The sequence below is a fragment of the Cibotium barometz genome, chromosome 8 (assembly GCF_041138505.1).
Source record: "Cibotium barometz isolate CiBa-2024 chromosome 8, ASM4113850v1, whole genome shotgun sequence".
In the NCBI taxonomy this organism is placed as follows: Eukaryota; Viridiplantae; Streptophyta; class Polypodiopsida; order Cyatheales; family Cibotiaceae; genus Cibotium; species Cibotium barometz.
The window spans coordinates 2,747,349-2,773,355 of NC_141053.1; the positions used below are offsets into that span (position 1 = coordinate 2,747,349).

At 45.2% G+C, this 26,007-nt stretch overlaps 1 protein-coding gene across 2 annotated transcripts in view; it reads left to right on the forward strand.

The window, feature by feature from the left end:
* The window catches only part of LOC147635828 (cysteine-tryptophan domain-containing zinc finger protein 7-like), a 62,857-nt gene that overhangs the window by 22,027 nt on the left and 14,823 nt on the right, over positions 1–26,007 (forward strand). The window contains exons 9-10 of one of the 2 annotated variants that reach the window (XM_086801185.1): positions 5,832–5,992; positions 23,605–23,774. In XM_086801185.1, coding sequence (XP_086657311.1) covers positions 5,832–5,992; positions 23,605–23,774 — 331 coding nt within the window. Of the gene's footprint in view, positions 1–5,831; positions 5,993–23,604; positions 23,775–26,007 lie in introns of those variants that run through there. The other variant, XM_086801186.1, reaches the window with a different exon arrangement.

The following is a 26,007-nucleotide window of genomic DNA, read 5'->3' on the forward strand; positions in this document are numbered from 1 at the left end:
CTGTTTTGGACTGTTTGGGAAGAGGAGAAGCAAGAGGAAGGCGGGCTGATTTGCTGGACAGCCACTTGCAGGTTTTAGTTCTTCTTTGTTCCCACCCACCCACCCTTTTCAGAGTACATCCCCGCTATGGCAGATCTGTTTGAGATGGCCGAGAGACATGTGAAGATCCCGACACTCACCACGTTCCCGGTGGACCGTCAGTTGGACGGGAGCAACTACGGCATATGGAAGGTGATGATGGAATCTGTTCTGGAGTCCTACGACCTCGCTGATTTCGTCGTTGTTGGTGTTCCACGGCCGGAAGTAGAGGAAGGGGAGTTACCGTCAACCCGAAAGGACCGGGAGGCCCAGACACAGATGTGGGATCGTGTCAATGCCAGGGTCTGTTCGTTTATTTTCCTCAACTGCACACCACAGGTAATCAATCATGTAAAACACATGACGCTGGCCAGAGGTATATGGCAGAATTTGGCCTCACTTTACAACAGGATATCGCCCATGAAGAGGATTTCCTTGGAAGTACAGATGCGGGTTATGAGCCCTGCAAAGTCGTCGACGATGCGGGAGCATATTAACAAGCTGCAGGCTCTTCAGCAGGAAGTTCTTCAGGCTGGGAAGGAGATATCGTCAGAGGACATGGCCATAACATTGCTGTCGCACTTGCCCTCTTCGTACTCAGCATTTTACTCATCTTTGATTTAGATTGTGATGTCCACAAGGCCCCTATCACTCTTCTGCACATAGAGTGAATGATAAGCATCTCCCACATGAAAGCCAAGTGATAAGATATTGTGCTATCTTATCATGCCATGCTCTCGGTGTCTGTTTCAACCCATATAAGGCTTCACGTAACTCCAACAGTAGAGGACTCTCTAGGTCCACTCAATGACTGTGATCGCTGACTTGCATTCTACTCAATCACATTTCTAGTTACATCAACTCCAACGGCATCTTTCTCAGTAGCATAGCAGCTACTCATTTCATCAAATACAACATCTCTGCTTACCCTCAACTCATGTATAGTAGGGTTATAGCATCTATATTTCTTTTGCTTAAGGGAATATTCAATAAACACACATTTTTTTTTGCCTTTGGATCCAGCTTCGTACGCAACTCTTCTGACACATGTATATAAGCTATACATCCAAAAACTTTCAAGTGAGACAAATTAGGTTTCTTGCCACTGAATTTCTTCTCTGGCGTTATACCATGTATGACTGCAGTAGGAGTCCTGTTCATGATATAAACTGCTGTAGAAACCGTTTCAGTCCAATAGTTATGTGGTATATTCTTCTTTGTCATTAATGCTCGTGCTATCTTTGCAATGTGCTTGTTTTTCCGCTTAGCAACTCCGTTTGCTGCGGAGTGTATCTATATGTAAATTGTCTCTGAATGCCATTCTTCCGTAAAAAATCAAAGAATTCATTGAAGAAGCACTCTTCCCTTTCATCTGACCTTAAGCACTTCACATGCTTCTGTCTGCTTTTTAGCCATCACTCTGAATTTGTTGATGATCCTCAGCACAAGAGAGCATTCCCGGCATAAAGCATATGTAGGACAACCATGGACAGCCCATAGCACTCCCACATATGCCCGGGACAGCTCTTGCATCTTCATCTTCCTCCTGTCTGGCTCATAGAACTAGTCGACCAGCCTTATAGGGCTATTAGCAACAGTCGAACAGCTCTCAGAAGCCGCAGAAGGGGTTGATTGGTACCAGCACACATTCCAGGAAGACTCCGATCAGCAAAAGATGACTCTTCCTCAAGTTGGCCAGCTTTCTCCCCTCTTTTGTGCCCTGACCAGCAGCTTTTTAAGAGCTGTAAATAGGCGGCCAACAGCAAGAAAGGCTCCTAGGAGTAGTCGACCAACTTCTACCATACACCTGGATGGTTTTCGTCGCGATGGATGGTAAGAAAAGGCTGCCCACAGCTGCAAAACTGGTCGACCAGCTCGCGCATGCTCCAAATCTGAGTTTTCTGCTAGTAGTAAGGGCTCCTTGCCGAAAATAGCTCAATCGTGTGCTTTTTGGGTCCAAAAAGGGGGCGCCTACTAGAAGTGGGTATAAATGAAGTCCGGTGCCCACCTTATGGCTGCCACATGTATTAAATAAGTCCCGTCCAGTGTGTACAACTTATAAGTTGTTCGGCCACTTATTAAGTGTGTGTGAACCTGCACCCATATTTATTAGTATGTGAAAACGTAAAGCTGTAAATTGGGTTTTTGGGGACGCTTACCACCTGCAAAACACATGTAGACCACTTGTTTGTCCCAAACAGGTGTGCACACACGCCCACAGGGTGCCTAGGCGTTCCCGACCACATGGACAACACAGGCAGATATCTTAGGCATTGTCTAGGCAAACAAGACAAGTCATCCAAAGGTAAAATCAAAGTCATGCACACACATGAGTATAGTTATACTGGAAGAAACACCCATCTGCTCAGTTGTATCTGATAAAATGTCGAGGGCTCATGATCCTTCCAGAACCTTCCCATAACATAAATACAAAGGATCTCCAAGATAGCTAGTCCCAGAGAATTACATCATGTCAGGCTCCATGAGCCATACATGTACACTGTGTTAGGCCCCACAAGCCACACATGTACTATCATGTCAGGCTACACTTGCCATACATGTAGTGTCATGTTAGGTTCCATATGCCACACACACACACACCATGTTAGGCTACACCAGCCATACATGTATGTCAACATGAACAATAGAAAAATAGAAGCTGTAAGGAATTTTGTGACAACATGCATGGCGCGGCCACTCAATTTGCCCATAAGGGGGGCTATAGAACCCCAAATATGTTGTGCAATGCTGCATCCCCATAAACAATGCTGTATAGTCTTAGAATCTGCCGCACATCTTAGGCAGGTAGGTGCTACACCGAAAACCGATCTCCACTGATTGGTGGGGAGACCAAGTAAAAATATCCAAAAGAAATGAGAGATTTGGCTCCTCTGTATGAATGCCAAAGCCTATGCCAATTCTTGCGTTGTATCACAGGAGAGATATCATAACTCTCCCAATGAGGCCCGAAAGTAGGGATCCTATGCATCAGTCGAGTGAGGAGAAGCCTGGCATTCCAGACCGGGAAACTAAAAAAGGGAAGGCTTTTCAATGGATCTATTTGTTTTAGAGCATAGTTGAATTTCGGGTTTGTGATTCGGTACTTTGTGTATTGCGTATGTACCTATGGTGTGTACCGTTCGCCGAACAAAATACTGAAGTTTCTATACAAACTTTGAAGTTCCTGTTCATCCTAGACCTTCCTAGGCAGACCCATAGAGGAAGCACAATCACGACAGAAGCATGTGTATTGTTGCTTTGTAAATTTCCGCAAAGCTTTTGATTCAGTCCCTCAATCCCAGTTCATTGGACGCTTGCAAGGGCTCTAGTTACCACATGATGTGAGTTGGGCTGTGATATCACTATATGAGGCACTGATGGCGGTCTCCTGGGAGAGAGATGTTGGACTATTGGGGTTAAGGAAGGTTGTCTGCTCTCACTGACATTGTTTCGGCTATATATTGATGAGATTGCATCCCTTGTGGACAGCTTTGGAGGTAGACGAACGCCTCTGGCCGGACATGTTGCTATAGGCCAATGAGATTGTCCACATTTCAAATTCAGAGGAGGGACTGCAAAAACACCTGGATGCTCTAGACAGATTGTGTAGGGAGAGAGACCTTACAGTCAATTTGGATAAAATGAAAAGTGATAGTATTTAACACCAACCCCCGACCACGACTATCCTTCCTATTAGAGGGGTGCAAGTAGAGAGAGTGCAAAGATATGTATACCTTGGAGTCACATTTACAGGCCCCGTGCTTAGTATGACTATTTGCTACCACTAACAAATTAGCACTGCTTCTAGGCACATTTTCAGGAACCCTGCACTAAGTGTTGGCTCTTTGACACCTCAGTGTGCCCAACAGCTATGTATGGAGTTGCCGTTTGGGGACTAGGATTGGGGGAGGATGCATGCAGGAGTATTGAGAGGCTTTAGGTGCTGATGTTGTCACGCATGATCAGGAGTAAGCCGTTGGTGCGGTACCCCATGACATAATACGCACAGAGTTTGGGGTAGCCCCACTGGTCATAGATGCTCTCTTCCAGACCATTACTTACATTTAACTTGTATAAGTCTTGGACAGAGACCATCTCTCCCTCGGCGAGCACTAGAGTCTTCTATGTAGCTATATCATGAGAGGGAGAGGGTGCGGGAGAGACAAGCCAGACTGCCCTCCATCTCGTGGAGAAGACGGCCGCCACCCTTACCAAAGCAGGTATGGTACTCGGAGGTAGCATGCACATGGATTGCAAATGGATCGTCTTGCCCCATTTCAGTACAACCTAGACTTCCCACTTCTCATGACAGGAGATCAACCGGATCACATTGGGTTGTATCTACTCGGCTTACACACATCAGAGATAGGGACAAAACGAAAGTTCTACACACAGCATTTTTTAAGACTCACGGGGGATGGATTCTTTGAGATCCGGATGTACAGGTAGATCTGCATGTCACATGCTATGGTCATTGCGATTGGTCAGCTCGGAGTATCCTCCCACTGCTTCCGAGTAGAGACTGGGAGTGCAGAGAACATCCCATGAGAGGAGCGGATATGCAGAGTATGCACCATAAGGGAGGTAGAGGACGAGGCCTTCTATATGTTCAAATGCCCAGCAGATTATGAGATATGGGGGAGAGATTTCACTGCCTCTTCTGGGAGGGGTCCTGGCCACTGGCATGGGTGATGCAGTATGAGGACCAGAGATGTATTGGGATGTACCCGATAGAACCGAGACAACATAGGGACGGGTATTGAGAGGACATGCTGAGAGACAAGGCCAGCCCATACGTTGCCCAGAGATCCATCACTGATTTCTTCATGGCACGAGCATCCACATCAGCCACCCATGCCGACACCGGCGCATCGACATCAGCTTATACCAGCGGTACATAGGGGCCATATTTGCATCCCACAAAAACTCAGAGCATCGAGGATCTCTACCACCCAGAGACAGATCAATGAGATTCTCTGATGACAGGACATGCCCTCACCATAGCCACATCTGCCATCAGTGAGGCGCATAGAGTCGTGTTTCAGTTTTCAGTTTTCCCGTTCTTTTTTAGTTTTTCCATGGCACTGTGGTATTATTGTATTGTACCATTCATGGTATCATGTGTCCCTTTGGGTCTTTTGTAGACGTTAATCTCTCTCTCTCTCTCTCTCTCTCTCTCTCTCTCTCTCTCCCCCTTTATTGCTCTCATTTTTTTTTCCTCCTCATTTTATGGCTCCATTAAAAACCTCCTTGATTTGGCAATAATCTATTTTAGACCCACCAAATGATCAATTTTTAGGCATGGAACTACTTCATATAGCCAAAATATCACCTTTTTAAAAAAAATCTGCAAAAATTTCAAAGCAGGCCCTTTTTAGTCATAATTATTTCTTTGTTCATATATAAATATAACAATAAAGGTAACAGCTGCCCTTGAGGCTTGTAATATGGTAGGTTTAAGCATTCAAGCATTGCATCTATGATAGAGTCACTTCTTGCGGGATGATTTTGCTGAGAAATCTTTCGTTGCTTCAGTTTTTGCAAAGGTATCTGACCTTTCTGCTTGTAAAGTTTGCATTTTTGTGCATAATTTTTTTACAAGGGTGTCCTTCACTGGATGCCGTTGTTACCAGTGCCTAATGCTTTATAGAAAATATCTCATTTCTTGTCAAGTTTGTGTAGATCTCATGCACACCTTCCTTTAAAAACAACAAAGAGGAATGTTTGGTGCTTATTTCGGCTTCCTTTTGCAGGTTTTGTGGTGTTAATTATGAACGTAGCAAGGATCTTGCAGGTACTGCGCTTGCTTACAAATGTGCTGGATTGGCACGCATGCGGGTAGTGCAGGCAAAAAGCTTGTGCATCAGTAAAGATCGACTAGAAGTTCAGTCTGCTCATCAGCAAATTGCACCAGGTTACAAACCTCACATTGATATTGCTTTACTGCGAGGTTCATGAGGAAACCTCACATCAAGCCAGGTTCTTTAGCTGTGAAATGCTTAGTTTTCTGAATGTGATGATATTGATGTTAAGCAACTTTCATCACTTTGATGAGGGAGCTACCGGCTGTCAAAGCTTCCGCACATCTAAATCTTTGAATGATACTTTTCTTTTTCGAGATACTATGGATGTTGGGATTCGGAATCTCGTATGTGTGAACAGCCCCTGAAAAGGCTAGCGTGCGATATGTGTATGAACACTCCCTAGAGTGTTAGTGTGTATGTGTACGCACACTTAGGATTGTGTATAAGTATGCATTTCATGTGAGTCTATGAGGTAGATGAACCTCTAAGGCTATAAAGAAATGTACTTGGTGAAGATTATCGACATCAATCAATCTAGCATTGAGTCGTGTGTACTCTTTCTCTACAGCTCAGCATTCTCTCCTATCGCTCCGTCAGGGACCACCCTTGACACTTGGCCCTGCCACACACCTGTTGCCCCGTGGATTGTTTCTCTATTTATGAGGATGTAATGCACTTATACAGTTGAGCCTAGGGCTTTCTTTGGCAATTTTGATAGTGATAGCTCAGTTTTAGTTTAGGTCTTGTTTCATTTTCAGTTTGTTATTCCTTGATTCAGTTACTCATGGATTCATTGTAACTTCTCTCTCTCTCTCTCTCTCTCTCTCTCTCTCTCTCCTCGAAAACGTCGCCTACGTTGTGTGTGCCATCTGTAGTCATCTCTCTCTCTCTCTCTCTCTCTCTCTCTCTCTCTCTCTCGCACGCGTGTGCTGTGTTTGAAAACATCGCCTACCTTCTGTGTGCCATGTGTAGCCATCTATGAATATCCATGCTGTGCTGAAATCTTGCTACGCATGCAACCAATGCTTTCATTCCCTGCTCGAATCACTCAAGTAGCCAGCACTTCCCTCTGTGCACAGCCCCTTCTCACGCGCACCGACTATCTTTGCTCACGACCAGCCTCTACGTCATCAGCATCCACGTATGTGCTTTGAAGGGAGGCCCATTTATTTGCAGCCGCCTGATGGTCTCTCTCTCTCTCTCTATCCCCGCCTCCCTTATCCCACCTGCCCTTCGCTCAGGCTCCCAAGGCAGCAACTTAGGCTTAGATACGAGCTGCCTGGGAGCTACAGGGCTGCGCCCAGGTTCCCGTTGTTGCAGGTCATTCTCAAGAATGACTTTGACCTGAGCTTCCCGCCCCTCAAAGGAGAACCCTTCAGCCCAAGATGACAGGATCGCAGAAATGGGACGGACTGCAAGGCAAGCTGCAGGACATCCTAGACGCACTACATAGTTGTTAGGTATGAAACGAAGGTACGAAAACACGGTACCGGTACGGGACTTTTAAATTTTGAAAAATAAAGGTACGGTCCACTTTAAAAAACACGTGAAAAAAAGATAATTGTATCACATTTAGAGATGCAAAGTCTAGAGAAGTTGTAACTTGTCATAAAATGGCTTTGAGATCCACTTCTAGAAGGAGTCTCGAGTGATTCTTCAAAACCATTAAACTCCTTTAGAGGTCCCATTAAATTGTCATCATAATCAATAGCATCTAAGATACATTCTCATTGAACGTCCTATGTCCTCAAGCATAGAGGACATCAAGAGGATTCTCTCTCTATAAACCTTCTAGGAATAAAGAGATCAACTAGGGTCTCTAGCTAGGCCTTTCCTCATGCTCATAAATGGTTATACAAGTAATTTTCTTAGTTGATGTATTCCCTCACAATACTTGGCTTGGTTGATGTATTCCCTCATAGATTCACCATCCTTTTGCTTCAGAGTGTTTAATTGATTGTACAAAGACTCAAGAGTCATGAACAATGAACACTGAATATATGCGCCATGCGGCATGCCATAAATAAGAGCCGTGGCCTGCGGCCTACAATAGGAAATACACAAGTGTGTTGTGACTAGTCACAACACTAAGTACAAAAATTTATAGAGTCTAGACTCTAGACTCTAGACTCTAGTCCTCCTCCTCAGAGAAATCACTAGGGGAAGGAATGCCCTTGCTAGAGGTGCTCCCATCATCAGATACCAACCCAAAACTGCCCTTGCTAAGGACGCTGTCCTCGTCATCGTGCTCGGGCTCTCTGATGTCTACAACAACAGGAGCATCCTCTTCTTTAGCAACAGGTGCTAAAGAGCTCCTTGAAGTTGAGCCATGTCTCACATATGTAGGCACCCTGATCGAAGTAGAGCACCGAACAGTTCATCAACGACCTCCTACTCGTGTGCCACCTCTAGCTGCACGACCTCTACGAGTACGAGAAACTCGATGGTCAATTTCCTCTAGCTCCTTGTAAAGATCAGCATATATGGCCTTCTCATCTGGATCTCGCTCCTTGTGGACACTCTTAAGAGTGTCCATTGTCAACTTGAACTCGTTGACATTCACTTGAAAGCAAATATTTATATATTATTAGTTACGACTCATCATCGTGACATGCTATGAATCATCATTCATGAATCGAACTTTGAACTCTGGAGATCTCTACTTGTTTGGAGATCTCCATGTCATGCATCTTCTCCATGTTAGCATGGCAATATACAAGTAGCTTTAACTGCATGGTGTTGAGACGATTTCGTATCTGTGTGTGTATGAATGAGTAGGAACTCCAGTTTCTCTTACATGCCCCGGAAGAGCAATCCTATGAAAAAATAAGAGAGTTAGAATGTAAGAACTAGTTACTACTCTAGAGTATAAACTTTAAAGTTAAAAGTTTTGAATATTCAATAGTCACATGTGACAAGACTCTCAAAGCCACTTTTTGTACGTGAGCCATTTGATAACCAAATGACTCTGACCAAAAAATTGGCCGGACCATCGACTCCCTACTTGAGCAAAGTGGTTCACTGGGTGAACATGGTCTTCCGGGATCGTGCAGCAACATGCACACTCGTACTAACGCTTGGCAAGTGAAACACCGCGGAGGGAGTAATACCTAGTGCTCCTGAGGTAGCTTTGCTCCCAGTTTTCCTCATACCCCAAATGACCTTCACTGGCTCCTCAAAATGTGAGGGCGCGGTCAGGGTAATCATGGGAAAAGTCACCGTCCCGGTGGCCTTACTTAACGAATGCAACAGGGTGTGATATTTTTCCCTAACAAGACTTGTACAAACAACATTTAATTTTAACAATAACTGAATCTGAAAATAACTGAAATAAATACCTGACAAGGATTCAAATTCAATCCTCAGTAGAGTAGCTCTTCCCCTTTCTAATGCACTCCAAAACTGTAGGCGGGTACAAGGACTGCAGGTACAGTTGAGTACAGGGCAGCAGCTAATATAGCTCTATAGGCAGGTGCTGGCAATAGCAGATGTTGGGCAACAGCTGGTACAATTGTAAGTACAATATGGTACTGGAACAATAGGTACAAACTGTAGGACAGAGGCGGGTACAAGCTACAAGTACAGTCGGGTATTGGACAGCAGAACAGTCGGGTGCAAACTGCTGGACATAGGCTGGTACACGTTGCAGGTACCAAGGTGGGTACAGGCTGCAGGTGGGTACAAGCTGCAAGTACAAAGACGGGTACTTTCCATCTACCACCCTCCCACCAACCATCCACGTGTGGGGAAACAATATTTTTCCATGCAATACTAGTTATAAATATTATTATTAAGCTTTAATAATGTTGGGCACTCACATTAAAGCAAATGTCCAGCCAATGTTTAAATGTGTGAACACCCAACCTTATAAATATTAAGGTTGACATTACTTAAGGGATTTTACATTTGAAAAGGCCAAAAAGAGTAATACTTACCACCTATTCACATGGCACACCAACTCGTTAGCAGACAGCACACCGACGGTACACTGGGGGCGTCCCCGTCTAGTGTACTAGCACGACATAGCAGGCAAACACATGAAAGTAAGTCATGCGAAAACAAGTTTATGCATGCAAACATAAATGCATGTGCACATGTAATGGACGAAATCTCCCTTTCACGAAACTTGTACAAGGATTTCTTGTTGGACACAAAACTAGCGCGACAGAAATGTGAAGTCTTGGTTTCCTATGGAGTGACAGTCCCATAGGCAAAACACAAGTCCTGGCACGAGTCTTCCTATGGAGTGACAATCCCATAGACAAGGTCGACACAAATATCAGTCCTACCATGGAGTGGCAGTCCCATGGATAAGACGCAATCTTGGTCATACACGGGTGGCAGCAAACAACCTCCTGTCCATATGGCACAATATTGGTCACACACGGGTGGCACAAAAGTGGTTCCCGTCCGTGTGACACCAAATGACTGACCCTTTCACATGGGGCACTAGCCTGACCACATGTGAACATGATACACGTCCTTCCTCCTCCTTTGAACTCCTTAGCTTTGTGCTTACCTTTCTTCCCTTTCTTGCCATGCTGTGGAGAGGGTGACCTAGAAGGAGAAGAAGAAGAAGATGATGAAAGGCTTGATGAAGAAGATGGGCTCTTGGACCTTTTCTGACTATGTCGGCTTTTCCCATGATGAGAGTGGGCTGATTTGGAATGGCTCCTCTTCCTTCCACAAGATGGTGGAGGATTGGGTGATTTCTTTTAGGGAGATCTATTTGGTGAAGACTTTTGATTTTCAACTGCATCCTCCTTTGTTGGTTGCTCATCCCCTTTCTTCATTTTCTCGTTCTTCTTAGGTAATTGCTCAAAAATTCTGATCAAGTCAAGATCTTGGAGAACAGTGTCCAGACGTATATTGGTCATAGTTTCTTTGACCATGTGGTTCTTGGGTCTTCTCGGGTCATTTGCAATGGACTAGCCCGGTGGCCTGGTTCCAGCTCCTTCACCTGCTACCCCTTCAGACATGGAGCCAGTACAGTGGACTACTTGATGGGATCTCTCTCCTTGATACCGCTCATTTCAAACTTCACCATCTCGCCCTGCCCCATTGGTGTGGCAACTGATCATACCTACCTAGCCTTCTCCCTCACATGCCAGTATACCACTCATCCGTCTACCTTACCACGCCATCACCACCCGAGAGACCACTTCACCAGGGAGGCCTCCTTGGTCTACTCTAATCACATCTTCCGCATCATCTCCGACTTGGCCCACACATCTCACTTGACGAGCTTACCACAAAGGTTGTAGCCTCCCTTCACACATCCGCCATTGTCGCCTTTCCACACACTAGAGCCACTCCCCGATTGGTAGATGGGACAGTTTCATAGAACAATTAGTATGATGAGGAATGCCGAAAGACCCGTGCTCGTGTAACTTCCGGAGCGCGATGCGCAGGGGGGTTCGCAAAACACTTATGACTATTAATGCAATTAAACACTGAAATTGGCCACAACCTTAAACATATGCCACTTAATCCACAAAACTATACAAGTTCTTAGAGCTAGAGAGCCCTCTTGTCTTTCTACATGTCTCAACAATGAGAGAATAGCTGAATTTATAGTTCCTGCCCAAATGCACCTGAGAAAAGCGCTTTAAAACTCACTTATAGTTCATCTAGGTATATAATTCAGCCGTATTAGCGGACATGCAGATTTCACATTGTGAAGTTTTCGTCCAAGTTGCGGCCAGTTGATATTGTGCTTTTTCGTCCAAGTTGCGGCCAGTTGATATTGTGCTTATTCTTTCTATCTTTAGCGGTGCATTTACCATGTCAACTACTTATTTGCTGTACTAATTCTTTCTATTTGCTACTTCCCTTAGTGCTAGGCTTCATTATGGCTGAGTCTGCCTTGCATCTCTGGAGGTTTAACAGAAACTCAGTACGAAGGGCTTTGTGTGAATATATGCTCATATGTGTGTGTGTGTGTGTGGAGTGCGTGTGTGAGAGCATATCTTGATACAGAGTTCTACACCCACTATTGGGCACTGATGACATTAGTGGGGATGTCGTAGTATCTAGTCCATACTATGCATAATGGAGTTGATTGTTATATAGTCTTGTGGGTTGACTACCATGAGTATATACCATGCACGTTCCTAAAAGGTGAATTTGGGCATGTTCCTGGATTCATCTATATATATATATATATATACACATTTAATCAGCTCAATCTTATGTGGTGAACCCCTTCTGTTTGGTATAAGCTCCCCCAATTGCTTGAGCGCTAGGTCACAACAACACCACTAGCGTTCTTATTATTTGATTCTTCTCCTCCTACAAAGGCAACTTCTCTTGTTCCAAAAACACATATATGATTACAAGGCATTATGGAGACAAATGGGTATGAGAGAGGTTCCATGTCATGGCTTTAGGATTGTGTGGGGTAATCCAACACCACTAATGAGAAGAAAGAGGTTGAAAGGTTCCATGTGATGGGGCTGATGGCACTTCTTTAAAGGCCTAAGGTGCACAGATCTTAAGGAAGAGCTAGTATGAGAGTTGATCAAACAAGATTATGTTCAAGATGATAGGTTAGGCATTGAGAACATCATCAGCTGTCAAGGCTAGTTTGGTAGCTAATGAAGATTAAAAGGCACAATTAAAATTATCTATCTATCTATCTATCTATATATATATATAAGCTCTTCTCTTTTTAGTATTTAATCTTTTGCTTTCCAAAAGCTAGTCACATCATAACAAGCCTGGAAGGTGGCCTTGCACTGCTATCTTGCCACGTGGTAGTACCATGTCATCAATGCCATGTCATTTTTTTTCCAAAACTCTTTTTGTTTTTTGGTTTTTTACTTTTTTGCGTTGCATTTTGTTTTGCATGTTAGCAACCTCTATTTTGATGCTTTGGTGACATCAAGTTCTCCATTGAAGCTTACTTTCTCTGTAGAAGGCTTTCTTATCTTGAATCGACTTCTCTACTTCAAGCAACAGCTTCATTGCAGGTGTTTTTAATCATCAATTCAGCTCATTCATCAAGCGATTTACCTATAGATGCAGTTGACTCAATTTTTTCATTGTTGGATCGTTTCGATCTCAGTCGGATCGTGTTTGCAGCACAATCGCCAAACGATCTGACTCCACTTTCCGTTGCTTCACTTGCAATTGTGTAACATGCGGAAGCTTCGGGGGAGATCGGTAACTTCAATGCTCAGAAATTAGCACACTTGTCGCGACGAAAATTAACGCACAAAACTGAATGTAGATGTGCAGAAAAATAGAGAGAGAGAGAGAGAGAGGGAGAAGCGGACACAGTATTGGGTCCCGAATACCCTCTGTAGGGCCCCCACCATGAATGGTGTATTTGCTTTATTAGAATGATGCAAATCTGAAAAGAAAACACACAAAACTTGACCTTTCTTGGCTGAGATAACTCTGCCCTTGACCTGCAGTCCTTCACCCCTTTTGCGTTAGCTTATCCTTGGCTATCCTGGCCCTTTGATCAGCTTTAGCACTTGGTGAAATATGAGATGAAAGAATGGATTGTGGGCTAGGTATTTATACTACTCCAGATGACCAGTCAGCTGCCTTAAATGCAATCGGTTGTCATAAATCAGCCCACAACTGAATAAACAACATTAAATGCTAATCAAAATCTGCGTATATTTCCCTTGTTGGCTGGGCATTAGGCGCATGGTTTTCTAGAGGCCTGGGCACTGAATACTTGCCCTACAGGCATCAGAAGGCTGGATGACCTGTCGGCTGCTCTTGACATGCCCCTAGGGTTGTCCTACAGCCCTCCATGGCCTACCCAAGACTGGTGGGTACAGCCAGGACCTTCCTGGTCCTTATGGGGGTGGTTTTACACTGTCCCCATGCCCACACAAGTACTTGGGGTAGCCCTATGTGCTGGCCCCTTTCCTATATGCAAACCCTAACTGTCTACACAATAATATGGCATCAAGTACCATACCAGATACACAGAATCAGTGACATCATTTTAGAGGGAGACTCACAGCGCGGACTGGCACTGTTTCATGTGCAGGACGATGCACACCTAACCTTGGACTCATGTGCACAGAATGCACACCTGACCTCGGACGACCAGGATGGAACCCTGGCTGACTCGTCCAAGACTGGGCTCACATGAGACCAGTTTACCATCCCAGGTCCTGCACCTTTTGTACAGATATGTCTACGTGGCATCCAAGTGCGGGATACACGTGACATCCCCTTCTGCTTAACTTGACGGAAGCTGCATAGCCTCCAAATAATCCGTCAATAACGCCGGATAGTCGTCGAAAAACTTTGTCAAGCCATACCGCTTCATGGGTCCCTTGGTCTTGAAACTTCGTGAGGAACTGTCTGTGTCTTCGGCCTGAGCCATGCTCTTCTTCATCAACAATATCTGGTTTCACCTCGTCTTTAACTTCTGAAGGGGTCGGACCTGCATATGGCTTTAACCAACTGACGTGAAACACATCGTGCTTAGTCCAACTCAGAGGTAGCTTCAACTGCATGGAAACCTCATTGATCTTTTTCTAGATGGGAAAAGGTCCGAAGCTCCTGAAAGACAACTTTGGGCTTCGCTTGCCCACCTGCTTCAACGTTTGCTTCATAATCTGAAGATAAACCTAATCCCCTTCTGAAAACTTCATATCCCTTCGGTCTTTATTGGCGTGTCGAGTGTAGGCCTCTTGCGCTTTAGCCAACCTGTCTTTTACTGACTCTAAAATCTCCTGGTAAGACTCCGTCACTCTGTTCGCAGACAAGGTCCTGGTCAAAAATGACTGGAATGGTCTTCCAAATGTTGCCTCATATGGAGTCTTGCCAATAGTTGAAGAAAAAGAATTATTCAAAACAGCTTGAACTAAAGGCAAATATGATTCCCACGTACCTTGCTGATTGTGGACATAACACTTCAGTACATCAAAGGCCAACTGGTTGTATATCTCTGTCTGGCCGTCCGTTTGTGGGTGGAATGCACTGGAAAAATTCGAATTAGTACCAAAGTTATCAAACAATGTCCTCCAAAAATGACTGGTAAACTTGGCATCGCGGTCTGACACTATGGTCCTAGGAATCCCGCCAATCGGGTACCAATGCTAAATGAACAATTGGGCAACATCCTTGGCGGTCACATTGGCCCTGCAAGGAATAAGCATAACAAGTTTGCTAAATCTATCAACAATAGTTAAGCGTTGAGTATTACGCTTATTCGGACTGTGAGGCAGATTTGTGACAAAGTCCATTGAAATATCTTGGAAAGGACCCTATCTTCTTTCCACGAGAAGCTTTCACCTTTTGACAAATATCGCAACGTTGTACATATGTAAACACATCTCGCCTTATCTTTGACCAATAATATTGCCGTTCCAATTTCTCTCGAGTCGAATTCATGCCCCTATGACCATCAGTAATGGCGTCATGGGCATCATGGAGAAGAGCTGCCCTGAACGACTTCATGACACAATCGGCCTTTGTAGAAAAGCCAACCATCGCGTATCAGAAAGTGGCATGGTCCTGTGGCATCCAATGCCTGTTCCCATCGTGTACCGAATTCCTCAGAATCCGCGTATGTGTGCTTTATGTCATCTAGTCTTGTACCAACAATGTCGAGTCTAGTGGTCTGAATTGAAGTCACTTGTCCCTTCCTGCTCAATGCATCGGCCATTGGATTGGCCTTTCTTGGAAGGTACTCAATCATACCACCGAATTGCTGGAATATTTGGCTCCAGCGGTGTTGTCGGTCACTCCACTATGCACTTGGCATTGTCGGAATCCAGCGTTATGCCTGATGGTCCGTGCGAATCTCAAAGTCACTGCCATAAAGAAAATGTTTCCAATGTTTCAAGACTTGAATATCTGCAAGGAGTTCACGATCGTAGACTTAGTAATTTTTCTGTGCGGGCAATAACTTACAAGACATGTAAGCTAGTGGATGACCATTTTGTCGTAACACACCGCCAATTGCGATGTTACTCGCATAGGTGATCACCTGAAATGGCTCGTCCCACGAGGCAAGTGCTAAACAAGGCGCTTCAGATAAAGCCACCTTGAGGTTCTTGAATGCCTCCAACGCTCGTGGAGTCATTCGAATCCGTTGCCTTCTTGTCTTCACACCCTTTAGCAGATCGGTGAGATCCGCCGAGAGGTCAGAAAACTTGTCTATGTGGGTGGAGCATGCCTGGCATATACCCACAAAGGATCTGATGTCATATGCTGGTTGAGGTACCTCCCAATTGACAATCTCGGCCACTTTAGCCGGATCAAGTCGAATGCCTTCTGCACTAATTATGTATCCCAAGTAATGCACCTGCAACAAATAAAATTTCGATTTCTTTTCATTGACGTAGAGCTCGTTGCTTTCCAGCAACTTAAGGACTTTCTCCACATCAATGTCATGCTGCTCAACCGTAGCTGAAAATACCAGTATGTCGTCCAGAAATGTGAACACACTTTCCAATCAAATCCCGAAAAACACGCATCATCATGCGGTTGAATGTTACTGGGGCATTCATCAAGCCAAATGGCATGACTGCAAATTCATAGTGGGTCCGTTCCGTACGGAAGGCTATCTTGGGGATGTCCCCCTCCACAATCCTCACGTGGTGGTACCCACTCTTTAAATTGAGTTTCGAGAACACCTTCGCTCCATTCAACCTCTCGAGAATATAATCAATTCGAGGCATCGGGAATCTACTCTTGATAGTCAGCTTATTGAGTGCATGATAATCGACACACAAACGGGAAGACTCATCTTTCTTCTTGACAAATAAGATCGGGGCTGCAAATGGCGACACGCTGGGGCGGATGAAGCCATATTGCAACAATTCTTGGAGTTGGTGGTCCAATTCCGATTCCATTGCTTTGGAAAGGTGATACGGAAACTTGCTGGGGGGTTCCGAGCCTAGGAGGAGGTCAATCTTGTGGTCCTCCGGTTTGGACGGGGGGAGCTAGGGAGGGAGACTGTCCCGAAGAAAAATCTTTTTAACTTTTGATGGAGAGCCAAGTACTTCTCGGAAGCACTAGCCGCCGTTTAGGCTGTCTGGATGTAAATCATCACACAATGTGCGCCTTTCCTGACTGCTCGCTTAGCCTGCAAGTGGCTTGTGAGCGGAAAGTTCGGAATTCCTGGCTCACACTTAATGGTCACTGGGGCGTTTGACACATTCCAATTAATTTGGAACGTCTGCTTGTCCCACTTGACATCAGGAAGAAACTTGTGAAGCCACTGAATGCCCAAAATTATGTCTACTTCTACAAGAGGGGAAACCATAAAATCACGCACAAATTCTATACCCTGAATAACTAATTTAGCACCTAGAGCTTCATACTTGACGCTCGTTGTCATGCCTGTGCTAAAACCCTCAACCTGTTTGTCCACCGAAGTCAGGACGAAACGGGCACGCCGAGCGGCCTATTTCGTGATCACATCCTCTGTGCTACGGCTGTCAAACAAGACAACGACTCTCTGGCCACCTATGTAGCCAAAGGACTTGAGCAATTCGTTGTGCTCATACTCTTGGTCATGGGCACCCTTCTGCTTATCTTCGAGCTCTCGGCTAATAATTGCTCCAACTGAAGCATTGGGATTTGAAGAACTAGGGGCAACCACTGGGGTCTGTGTGGGAGTTGGGCTCACTACGGAAGCTGTGGAGGCTGCGGTGGTGGTCTTTGGAGTCTTCTTAGGACACTCCCGAGAAGTATGTCCTTTTGTATGACAAAAGAAACATCTACTCTCCTTGTACTGCGAAATCTCCTCGGCACTCAACTTGCCACGTGTCTTATCTGCCTCCGCTTTCTGGTCTGAAGTAAGCTTAGACGCATTGTTCGAGTTCTTGGAGCCAGAGGCTCACGTGCTTTGTCCTGGGGAAGACCCTGTTTGGTTCTGGCCTTTCCCCTCTGAGGCGGTAGTCTTGGAGGTAGCCGGCTGGGAAGTCTTGGGCTTGCCACCATTATGCTTCATTTCTACACTCTGCGCAAGCGAGAGTGCGTCTTCGAAGGTGGTTGGCCTAAACATACGCACCTCCCATTGGATTTTCGTGTCAAGGCCATACAAAAACTGCCCTTTGTTGTCCGAATCAGATAAGTCTAATTGCAAACATAAAGTCAAAATTGTATTGGCAAACTGAAGGACTGGTTGTGCGTTTTGACGCGCTCCCCTGAACTCGTCTTTGAGTCGCTCAAGGTAGTGGGGCGGTAGAAACCGCTGCGTAAGGTCGCGGACAAACTCGTCCCACACATAAGCTGCCATACCTAATCTGGTGTGGGCATGAGCCCACTGAGTCCACCAAGGAACGGTCTCACCTTCCAAGTACCAACTAGCCGAGATCACTTTGTCAGTATCTGTCTTTCGAACTGCGGCAAAGTAAACTTCAAGCTGATGCAACCATGAATAAAGAGTTGTGGGGTCGAGTCTACCATTATACTTACTGAAGTTCATTTTCTTGGGAAAATGATTCGAGGGCGCCGTTGGTGTCAATCTGGCATCCAAAGCTTTAAGGTAACGCTCATGTTCCACGCGTCGCATGGCTTTGTCTTCACGTTGTCGGATCTCCAATGCACGCATCTGCAACTCAAGCAAGGAGCTTGGTTGCGGTCGTTACCCCGCCAGAGGGTCCCTGTGTCGAGGATCTGGAATCTGGGCTACAGAAGGAGAGGGAGGAGGGGATGGAAAACGCGACGTTGGAGAACGGGTACGCTCTTCTAGAGCCTGGATCTGCGCCTTCTGCTCTTCCAACTTGGTCGTCTGGTCTGCGATTGCTCGCATCATGTGCTGGAACATCTTTGTAACACTCAAGCATGGTGCCCTAGCTGGGCTGCCCAGTGCACTCTGGTTCCAAGGTTCTTGGTCTCTCTCGTCGTCGAAGCTCGCCATAGCAGGAAAACGCACTTCCTTTTCGGAGCGCAATCTGACCATCCACTATGTGTGTGGGAGACTTCCGGAGGCTGAAAACCAACCATCCTTCGAGGGACAGGAATCACTCCGAAAGGGGTAGTCCACCGGCGTCTGAAAACCAACCACACGAACGAGAAAAAATTCTGGTTTCTTTGCTGAATCTCTGCACTTGAAGTAGGCCCTGATACCACTGTAACATGCAGAAGCTTCGGGGGAGATCGGTAACTTCAATGCTCAGAAATCAGCACACTTGTCGCGACGAAAAGTTCAAGCTTTGTTTTAGCATCTTTCCTTCTCACATTCACCAGCAGTTAGATATGGCGAGCAACTTTGCAAATGATTTGTTTAGTATTCTTTCCAAAGAGGATACCAAACAAATGGAAATTAATACATATGCACGTGCCTTGCGGCTGTGAGGGCATTGAATGTCTACAAATGAGGAGATGTATGGGGGCGTGGTGCACAGAGGTGCATGCGGTGCTAAAAAGCATGGATTTGTGCGGGTGTGTGTGTTGATTTTCGACCGCGGGAGGGGGGGGGTGGGGGATGGGCAGCATTGGGCAACATAGGGCAGAGCATAAATTAGGGGGAGTGCAGGTAGCGTGGTGCAAGTTCGGTGAACAACGCATAGGGTAGGGGGCTCTTGTGTGCAGCTGCGTGACTAGTAGTCAAAAGGCACGTCGGGGGCTCAAGCGCCTGCATGTGTGTGTGTGTGTGAGAGAGAGAGAGAGAGAGAGAGAGAGAGAGAGAGAGAGAGTTACAACGTACATTAACGCCTTCAAAAGACCCAAAGGGTATGTGAGACCAAAATGTTGTATACAGTGTCCATGAAATCTCGTCACGGATAAACAAGGAAAAAGCAACAGTAAACTAAAACTGAAAACTGAAAGGTAAGATCTCAGACTCTGAGATTATACAAAATAAAAATATAGATCTTGCTATGCCAGGTATAGGTGATGGGATATGGGAGAGCTGAATTAAAATACTCAATCAACCTTGGATGTCCATCATGGGTGATACAAGAAGGCTAGAGATGTTGATAGTTTGTTGCTATGAGGATGAGGTTGCTCGATGGTGGTTCAGGATCTCCTGAAGTTGGGATGTGTTGGGGGTGGCCGGGTTCCGATAAGACGAGGGCGTCCAGCTCTTTGGAGTGTGCGTCCCTGATCTGATGTGACTCCCATGGGCCTGATGCGAGGGGGCATTGTGGTATAGAGTCCCGTATCACTGTGATAGGCTGTGGTGCCTCCCTATCCACCCTTGTAGGCTGGAAAGAATTGGTAATGGTTAAGCTAAGAGATTGTGGGGGGCGAGGATCTCTGAGTAGTGACTCTTTGTGTCGGCTGAGCTTAAGTAGGAAGAGTCCAAGGGAACTCTGATCTGGGTACTCCATGATCCGGGATAAGGGTCCAAAGCCCTCTTTGAATAGATGGTGAAATCTCCCTCTGACCTCATCATAGTTGTGAGAAACGGGGAAACGGAAATTTTGAGGATGGGAGAAACGGAAACGCCACATCATCCTAGGTTATCCTAAGAGGGGGGTATAGGGAAAGTCACTAAGTTGAGAGGCCACATGTATAATACTATAATGTAAAACATGTGCTAAATCTAGAGTCTATAGTGTACATACTACATACTACACTCTGATTTGAAACTTCACAATTTAAAACTTTAAAGTTGCATGAGAAATCAAAGCATTTAGAACTTGCCATAATCACAAAATAAGCTAAATCCATCACTGAATCATCAATGAGTCAAGCTCTAGAGTCCTGACTCCTGAAGACTCTTCTATGCTACAGAAATAGCCTCATCCTCTTGAAGCTGATTCTCATGCTTCTCCTCTGGTAGAGCTTCTTCCATGCCATCTTCATGTGTTTGATCATCACCCTCTGCCTCCTCAACTATATCACCAATAATGGAGCCTGTGTTTACCTCCGATTTATGAAAGCCAATGTATTTATCATGTGTGTACTCATGCTTCATCTTTGTTAGCAAACGCAAGTTTGCATTAACAAAGACGAGCTCATTTGCTTTCTTGCTGAGCGATTCCTCTTCTTTGAGTGTATGTGATCAAAGGTACTCCATAAACACTCCAAAGCTGATGATGAGATCAGTAGACTGGGCCCTGGCAAACATAATGCGCCTTCGACTCAACCCCCCGTCTGACAGAGTCCACATGTCCTGTCCTCTTTGGGTATCCGCTCAGCTCTGCGAGTCGCTATCCTCAGTCTATGGAATGATACCCTAAGTTGGCCAATGGCTATGCTCATAGCATGAGACATGAAGGCAGTGAGATAACTTGGTCTCTGTATGAAACCATCTATTGTGAATCTTAGGAAATGATTGTTGTAGTACTACATCTTGGTAGGCAATGGGCCTACTAGTGTGATCCATGTGTTACGTGTGTAGCCCCAATAGATTGTATTAGATCACCTGGTTCCTGTCCTCACGCATAAGTCTAATGTATGGGGAATTTGGATCATATTGAAATGGAGGGAGCCGGTCCATCTGTCCGTGAAACCAAGTGGAGTATTGTGCCATACTAGGATGAATTCTCTCCCTCACCTTGTGTATATAAGTGACTGTCTGGAACAGGGCCTCCATCAACATAGGAGCCACAACAAACTCTGCCTCCCAATAGGGGTAGAGCTGCATATCCTCTAGTGAGTCTATTCTCTGCTGCTTGTCTCATAGCAGAGCGTGGACTAGTGAAGGTAGCTCTGAGATAGGCATATTGAGTGCACCACCTCAACCCTGCTACCCATGTATGTGATCTCTATATGGCCTGCAACTAGGTAGGAGGTGTGGAATACCGTAACCTTGGTTTTCTCAAGGTTGACTGAAAGCCCCCTTTGTGTGTAAAAATCTTGTAAAGTATCCATGTGCTTCTATAGCCACTCCTCAGAATCTGCAATGAGTAAAATATCATCAGTATATAAACATGAATACCTCGGATCTCCTAGAAAAACTACTCCTCCTTCGGTTCTTTCAATGAAGTCTGATATCTCATCTATGTAGAGTCCAAAGAGGGTGGGAGATAGTGGGCATCCTTGTTTCACTCTGATGGTGCTAGAGACCTCCTCAGAGAGTCCTCCCGGGCATCTCACCCTGCCAATAACTGACTCATAATGTGTAATGATAGCTCAGATCATGTGAGACGGGACCCCGAGATGCTGTAAGCGCTATAGGAGACGGGCCCAAGGCATATATAAAAAGCTTTTGCCGAAGTCCACAAAGTAGTAGTATAGTCGGCGGTCATCTGCCTTGGCCTGCTTGATGATAGCCTGAAGAGTGAATATGTGATCTAGCATGGAGAAGGTCCTCTGAATCCTGCCTGCCTGCCTTGGTGCCCTATATCTCTCTCTATTAGTGTGCTTAGGTTAGACTCAATTATAGATTTATAGAGCTAGGCCAAGATTTGGCCAATCATGATGGTTTTGTAGTTATTAGGATCCATGGGGTCTCCCCGCCTTATGGATAGGCCATAGTCACATGGGACGCGAAATCGGGACAGGGAACGGGGACGGAAAAGATTGAGAATGGCCATTCCCTGTGACTACAGAGTGACATGCAACGGGGATGAGAACAGGGAGATGCTGCCATCCCCAACATTCCCAAGTCTAAAAATGCCCATTCCCTGTGACTATGGGATAGGCGCAATAGTGTGTGATGACCAGTTGGGGGGTCACCCACCTTATGGATAGTTGCAATAGTGTGTGATGACCGGGGGGGTGGGGGGGTAGGGGGGCTATTAAACATATGGGCTAGGAGGGGTTCCAAGGTGTCGCCTAAGAGAGGTGCTCAACCATAAGCCCCTCGTGATCTTGTGATCGGCTGTTTTGAAGCATGCGCATAGCCTTCACCATGTCTCCTATGAAGAAGGTGGATGTGGTGGGACGTGCGTGAGGTGGATGTGGGAGGGGGGGTTGGTGGGGTATGTGGTATAATGAGTGTGCATATGAGTGCCATATGTGTGGGTCTGTGATGGGAGTGGGTAAGCATTTCTCCCGGATCCTACGCCAAGCCTCGTTAGAATTCCCGCTTAGGAAGAGTTGTTATAAGTCCTCGTGCCAATGTGCTCGTTTCTTGCGGCGAGTAAGGTACCGGTTAATCGTTCAGCTTCACACTTCTGGATTTTGCCGGTAGCTAACTCATGCAAAAGACGTGCACCTGTGATACAGCATTCATCGTCATACCAACAATTCTGAGGCATGGTACGTGTGCAGGCTTTAATATGTGGTAAAAGGAGTGTGCATATGAATGCTAGATCTGTGGGTCTATGATGGGATTGGGTGAGTGCATTGTTCCTGGATCGTATGCCAAGCCTTGTCAGAATTCTGGCTTAGGAAGAGTTGGTATGAGTCCTTGTGACGATGTGCTCGTTTATTGTGGCGAGTAAGGTACTGGTTAATTGGTTCAGCTTCACGCTTCTGGATTTGGCTGGTACCTAACCCACGCAAAAGACATGCACATGTGCTACGGCATTGGTCGTCATACCAACAATTTTGAGGCATGGTACCTTTGCGGCTTTGGCGGTGGACCGGCGGGTGTGTGGAAAACTGTTGATGGCGGATGTGTGGATAATGGTTGTGAGCTGTGAGGTGAGGGTGGTGAGAGGTGCAGACGGGTCTACATCCAAGAGACGACGGTAGAGCTGATCTGCATAGATAAGATCACAATCATGGCTGAAATGGATCTGGGTGTAGTGTGAGATGGGCGGTGCCTGTGGTGGGGTAGGTGGTGTGCAGATGATGGTGAAGGCGAGGTAATTGTGGTTGGCACCAAGTGGGCATGGTGTGTGTGTGTGTGTGAGAGAGAGAGAGAGAGAGAGAGATTCTGAATCTAATTATGCAGGTGAATCACCAAGCTCATCAATAGCATCAGACGTGGATAATCTTAACAACTTAACAATGGATAGACTGCCAACACGGGGAGCAGCATCTCCATCATTAAACTCTCAAATGGGAGGCACTTTTATAATCCCCGCAAAAAGTCGTCCAAGTTATAATCGAATATTGCAATACGTGAGTATCTTCTCATGTTTTTGATAAAGTTTTTAATCAGTGGTTAAAGTAAATAATATTTTTTAAAATAATTTTTATCATTATTTGTTGTACATAGCTTTTCTCTTTGAGAATTGTTGGAGCAAAACAGTTAGTATGAAAGTAGATTACCAGAATACTCTGTTTTGACTATTGGAGGTAGCACCTTAGGCAAGTTTTGAAGATTTGCATGGTTATGTTCCTGCTCTTTTTGGTAATAGTCACTAGATCTGACATAAGAGTGAACTCTGGACAGATAACATCTACACCTAGAATATACTTTTTTTCTCTCTAACTTGAAGGTAGCAGCTTAAGCCAGTTTCTTGGCTGTGATGTTGCTCGTCATGGTATACCCATCACATCGCACATAAAAGCGGATGTATGATGCTACTAGTGCTAATGCGTGAGCTTGCACAGGTGTGTGTGTGTGTGTGAGAGAGAGAGAGAGAGAGAGAGAGAGAGAGAGAGAGAGAGAGAGAGAGAAGAGAAAGAAAGAAAGTTGTATTAATGGCTTCAAAAGGCCAAAATAACCTATGAGACCAAAAGGTTACATCATATCCATGTACATCATCCTGGGTACAAAATAGTAATAAAGAAACATAACAAAAATCTAGAACTATAAAATCTGATCTAGGTACATGAGGAGAGAGCTCTCATATCACCCTAAGGGGATGTCGTAGTATCTAGTCCATACTATGCATGATGTAGTTGATGGTTTATTGTCTTGTGGATGACTACCATGAGGTTTTAAATTGCACTTTCTTATAAGGTGAATTTGGTCATGTTCCTGGATTCATCTAGGTATAGCTCTCATATCACCCTAATACATCCCTCATGGGCTGCTGTGACATGGTGTTCAAGGTGGTAAAACTGAGCCGGCGTGAGAAGGTCCTACAATGATGGGAGATGACAGGTGTGTGTGTGTGTGTGAGAGAGAGAGAGAGTATCAATGTCTACGAAAGACCAAAGGGTGCATGGGACGAAAAAGTGATGCATGTGATCCATGAGTAAACTGGATGTAAAAAAACATGAATTTGAAAAAAAACATCTGCTAAAGAAAACAGGGTCCGCCTGCCACACATGCTTTGTAATACAAAGAAATGGGAAGAAGTCAGCTTGTGTCACCCTCCTCTGAATGGAGTACAGCTCGACGCCCCAGACCCTATGGCCCTCGCCCACGGCCACGCCACCACAGGAAGATCCGGGCCATCATCTCCCATCATCGCAGGACCTTCTCGCGCTAGCTCAGTTTTACCACCTTGAGCACCATGTCACAGCGGCCCATGAGGGATGTATTAGGGTGATATGAGAGCTCTCTGCTCATGTACCTAGATCAGATTTTAAAGTTCTAGATTTTTGTTATCTTTCTTTATTACTATTTTGTACCTAGGCTTATGTACCTCATGGATATGATGTAACCTTTTGGTCTCATAGGTCATTTTGGCCTTTTGAAGATGTTAATACAACTCTCTGTCTCTCTTCTTCTCCTTTTCTCTTCTTCTCCTCTCTTCTTTCCCCTTTTTCTTCAGACACCATCTTTCAATGTCTTAAATCTTTCCCAATTTCTACCTTCTCTTCTTCAATTTCTTAAGAGTCCTTGATTGAACCACTTGTGGCCTCTAGTCAAGCAAATTTGTCATAATGCCTCACCAAAATAAGGACGGTTTCTCGAGGTGTGTGAGAATACACCATTTTTTCATCATTACACTATGTTTTTAGATGGCTACTATAAGCTCTTTAAGTATTTATACTTTATGAAATTATTGATTTTTTGAAACCTCGTGGTTTCTTAGCCGAGGAACGAAACCTTTCGAAACAAAACCTCGAAACGAAAAAAACCTCGAAGTGTTTCTTGTGATTATGATTACTGGTGATATCTTCAACCAAAAGAGCAAACGCGGTACAAGGGGAAGAACTGATGTATCTTGTGCCACATCGTGGGGCATGGTAAGAAAGATTGTACTAAGTAGCAGGCTGCACAAGCCTCAAAGACCTCTGCCTCCACAGTAGCCAGTGGTCCAGCTGCATCCACACCTCCAACATCGGCCACTAGTGGTTTAGGGATTATGCACCCCTTCCTGATTGGAAGCTGGATACTTTCACAATTGTTGATGGTGTTCCTGAGCTTGTCTTGATTTGCGAGGATTATGCACCCATTCCTAATTGGAGGCAGGATACTTTCACTATTGTTGATGGTGTTCGTGAGCATGTCTTG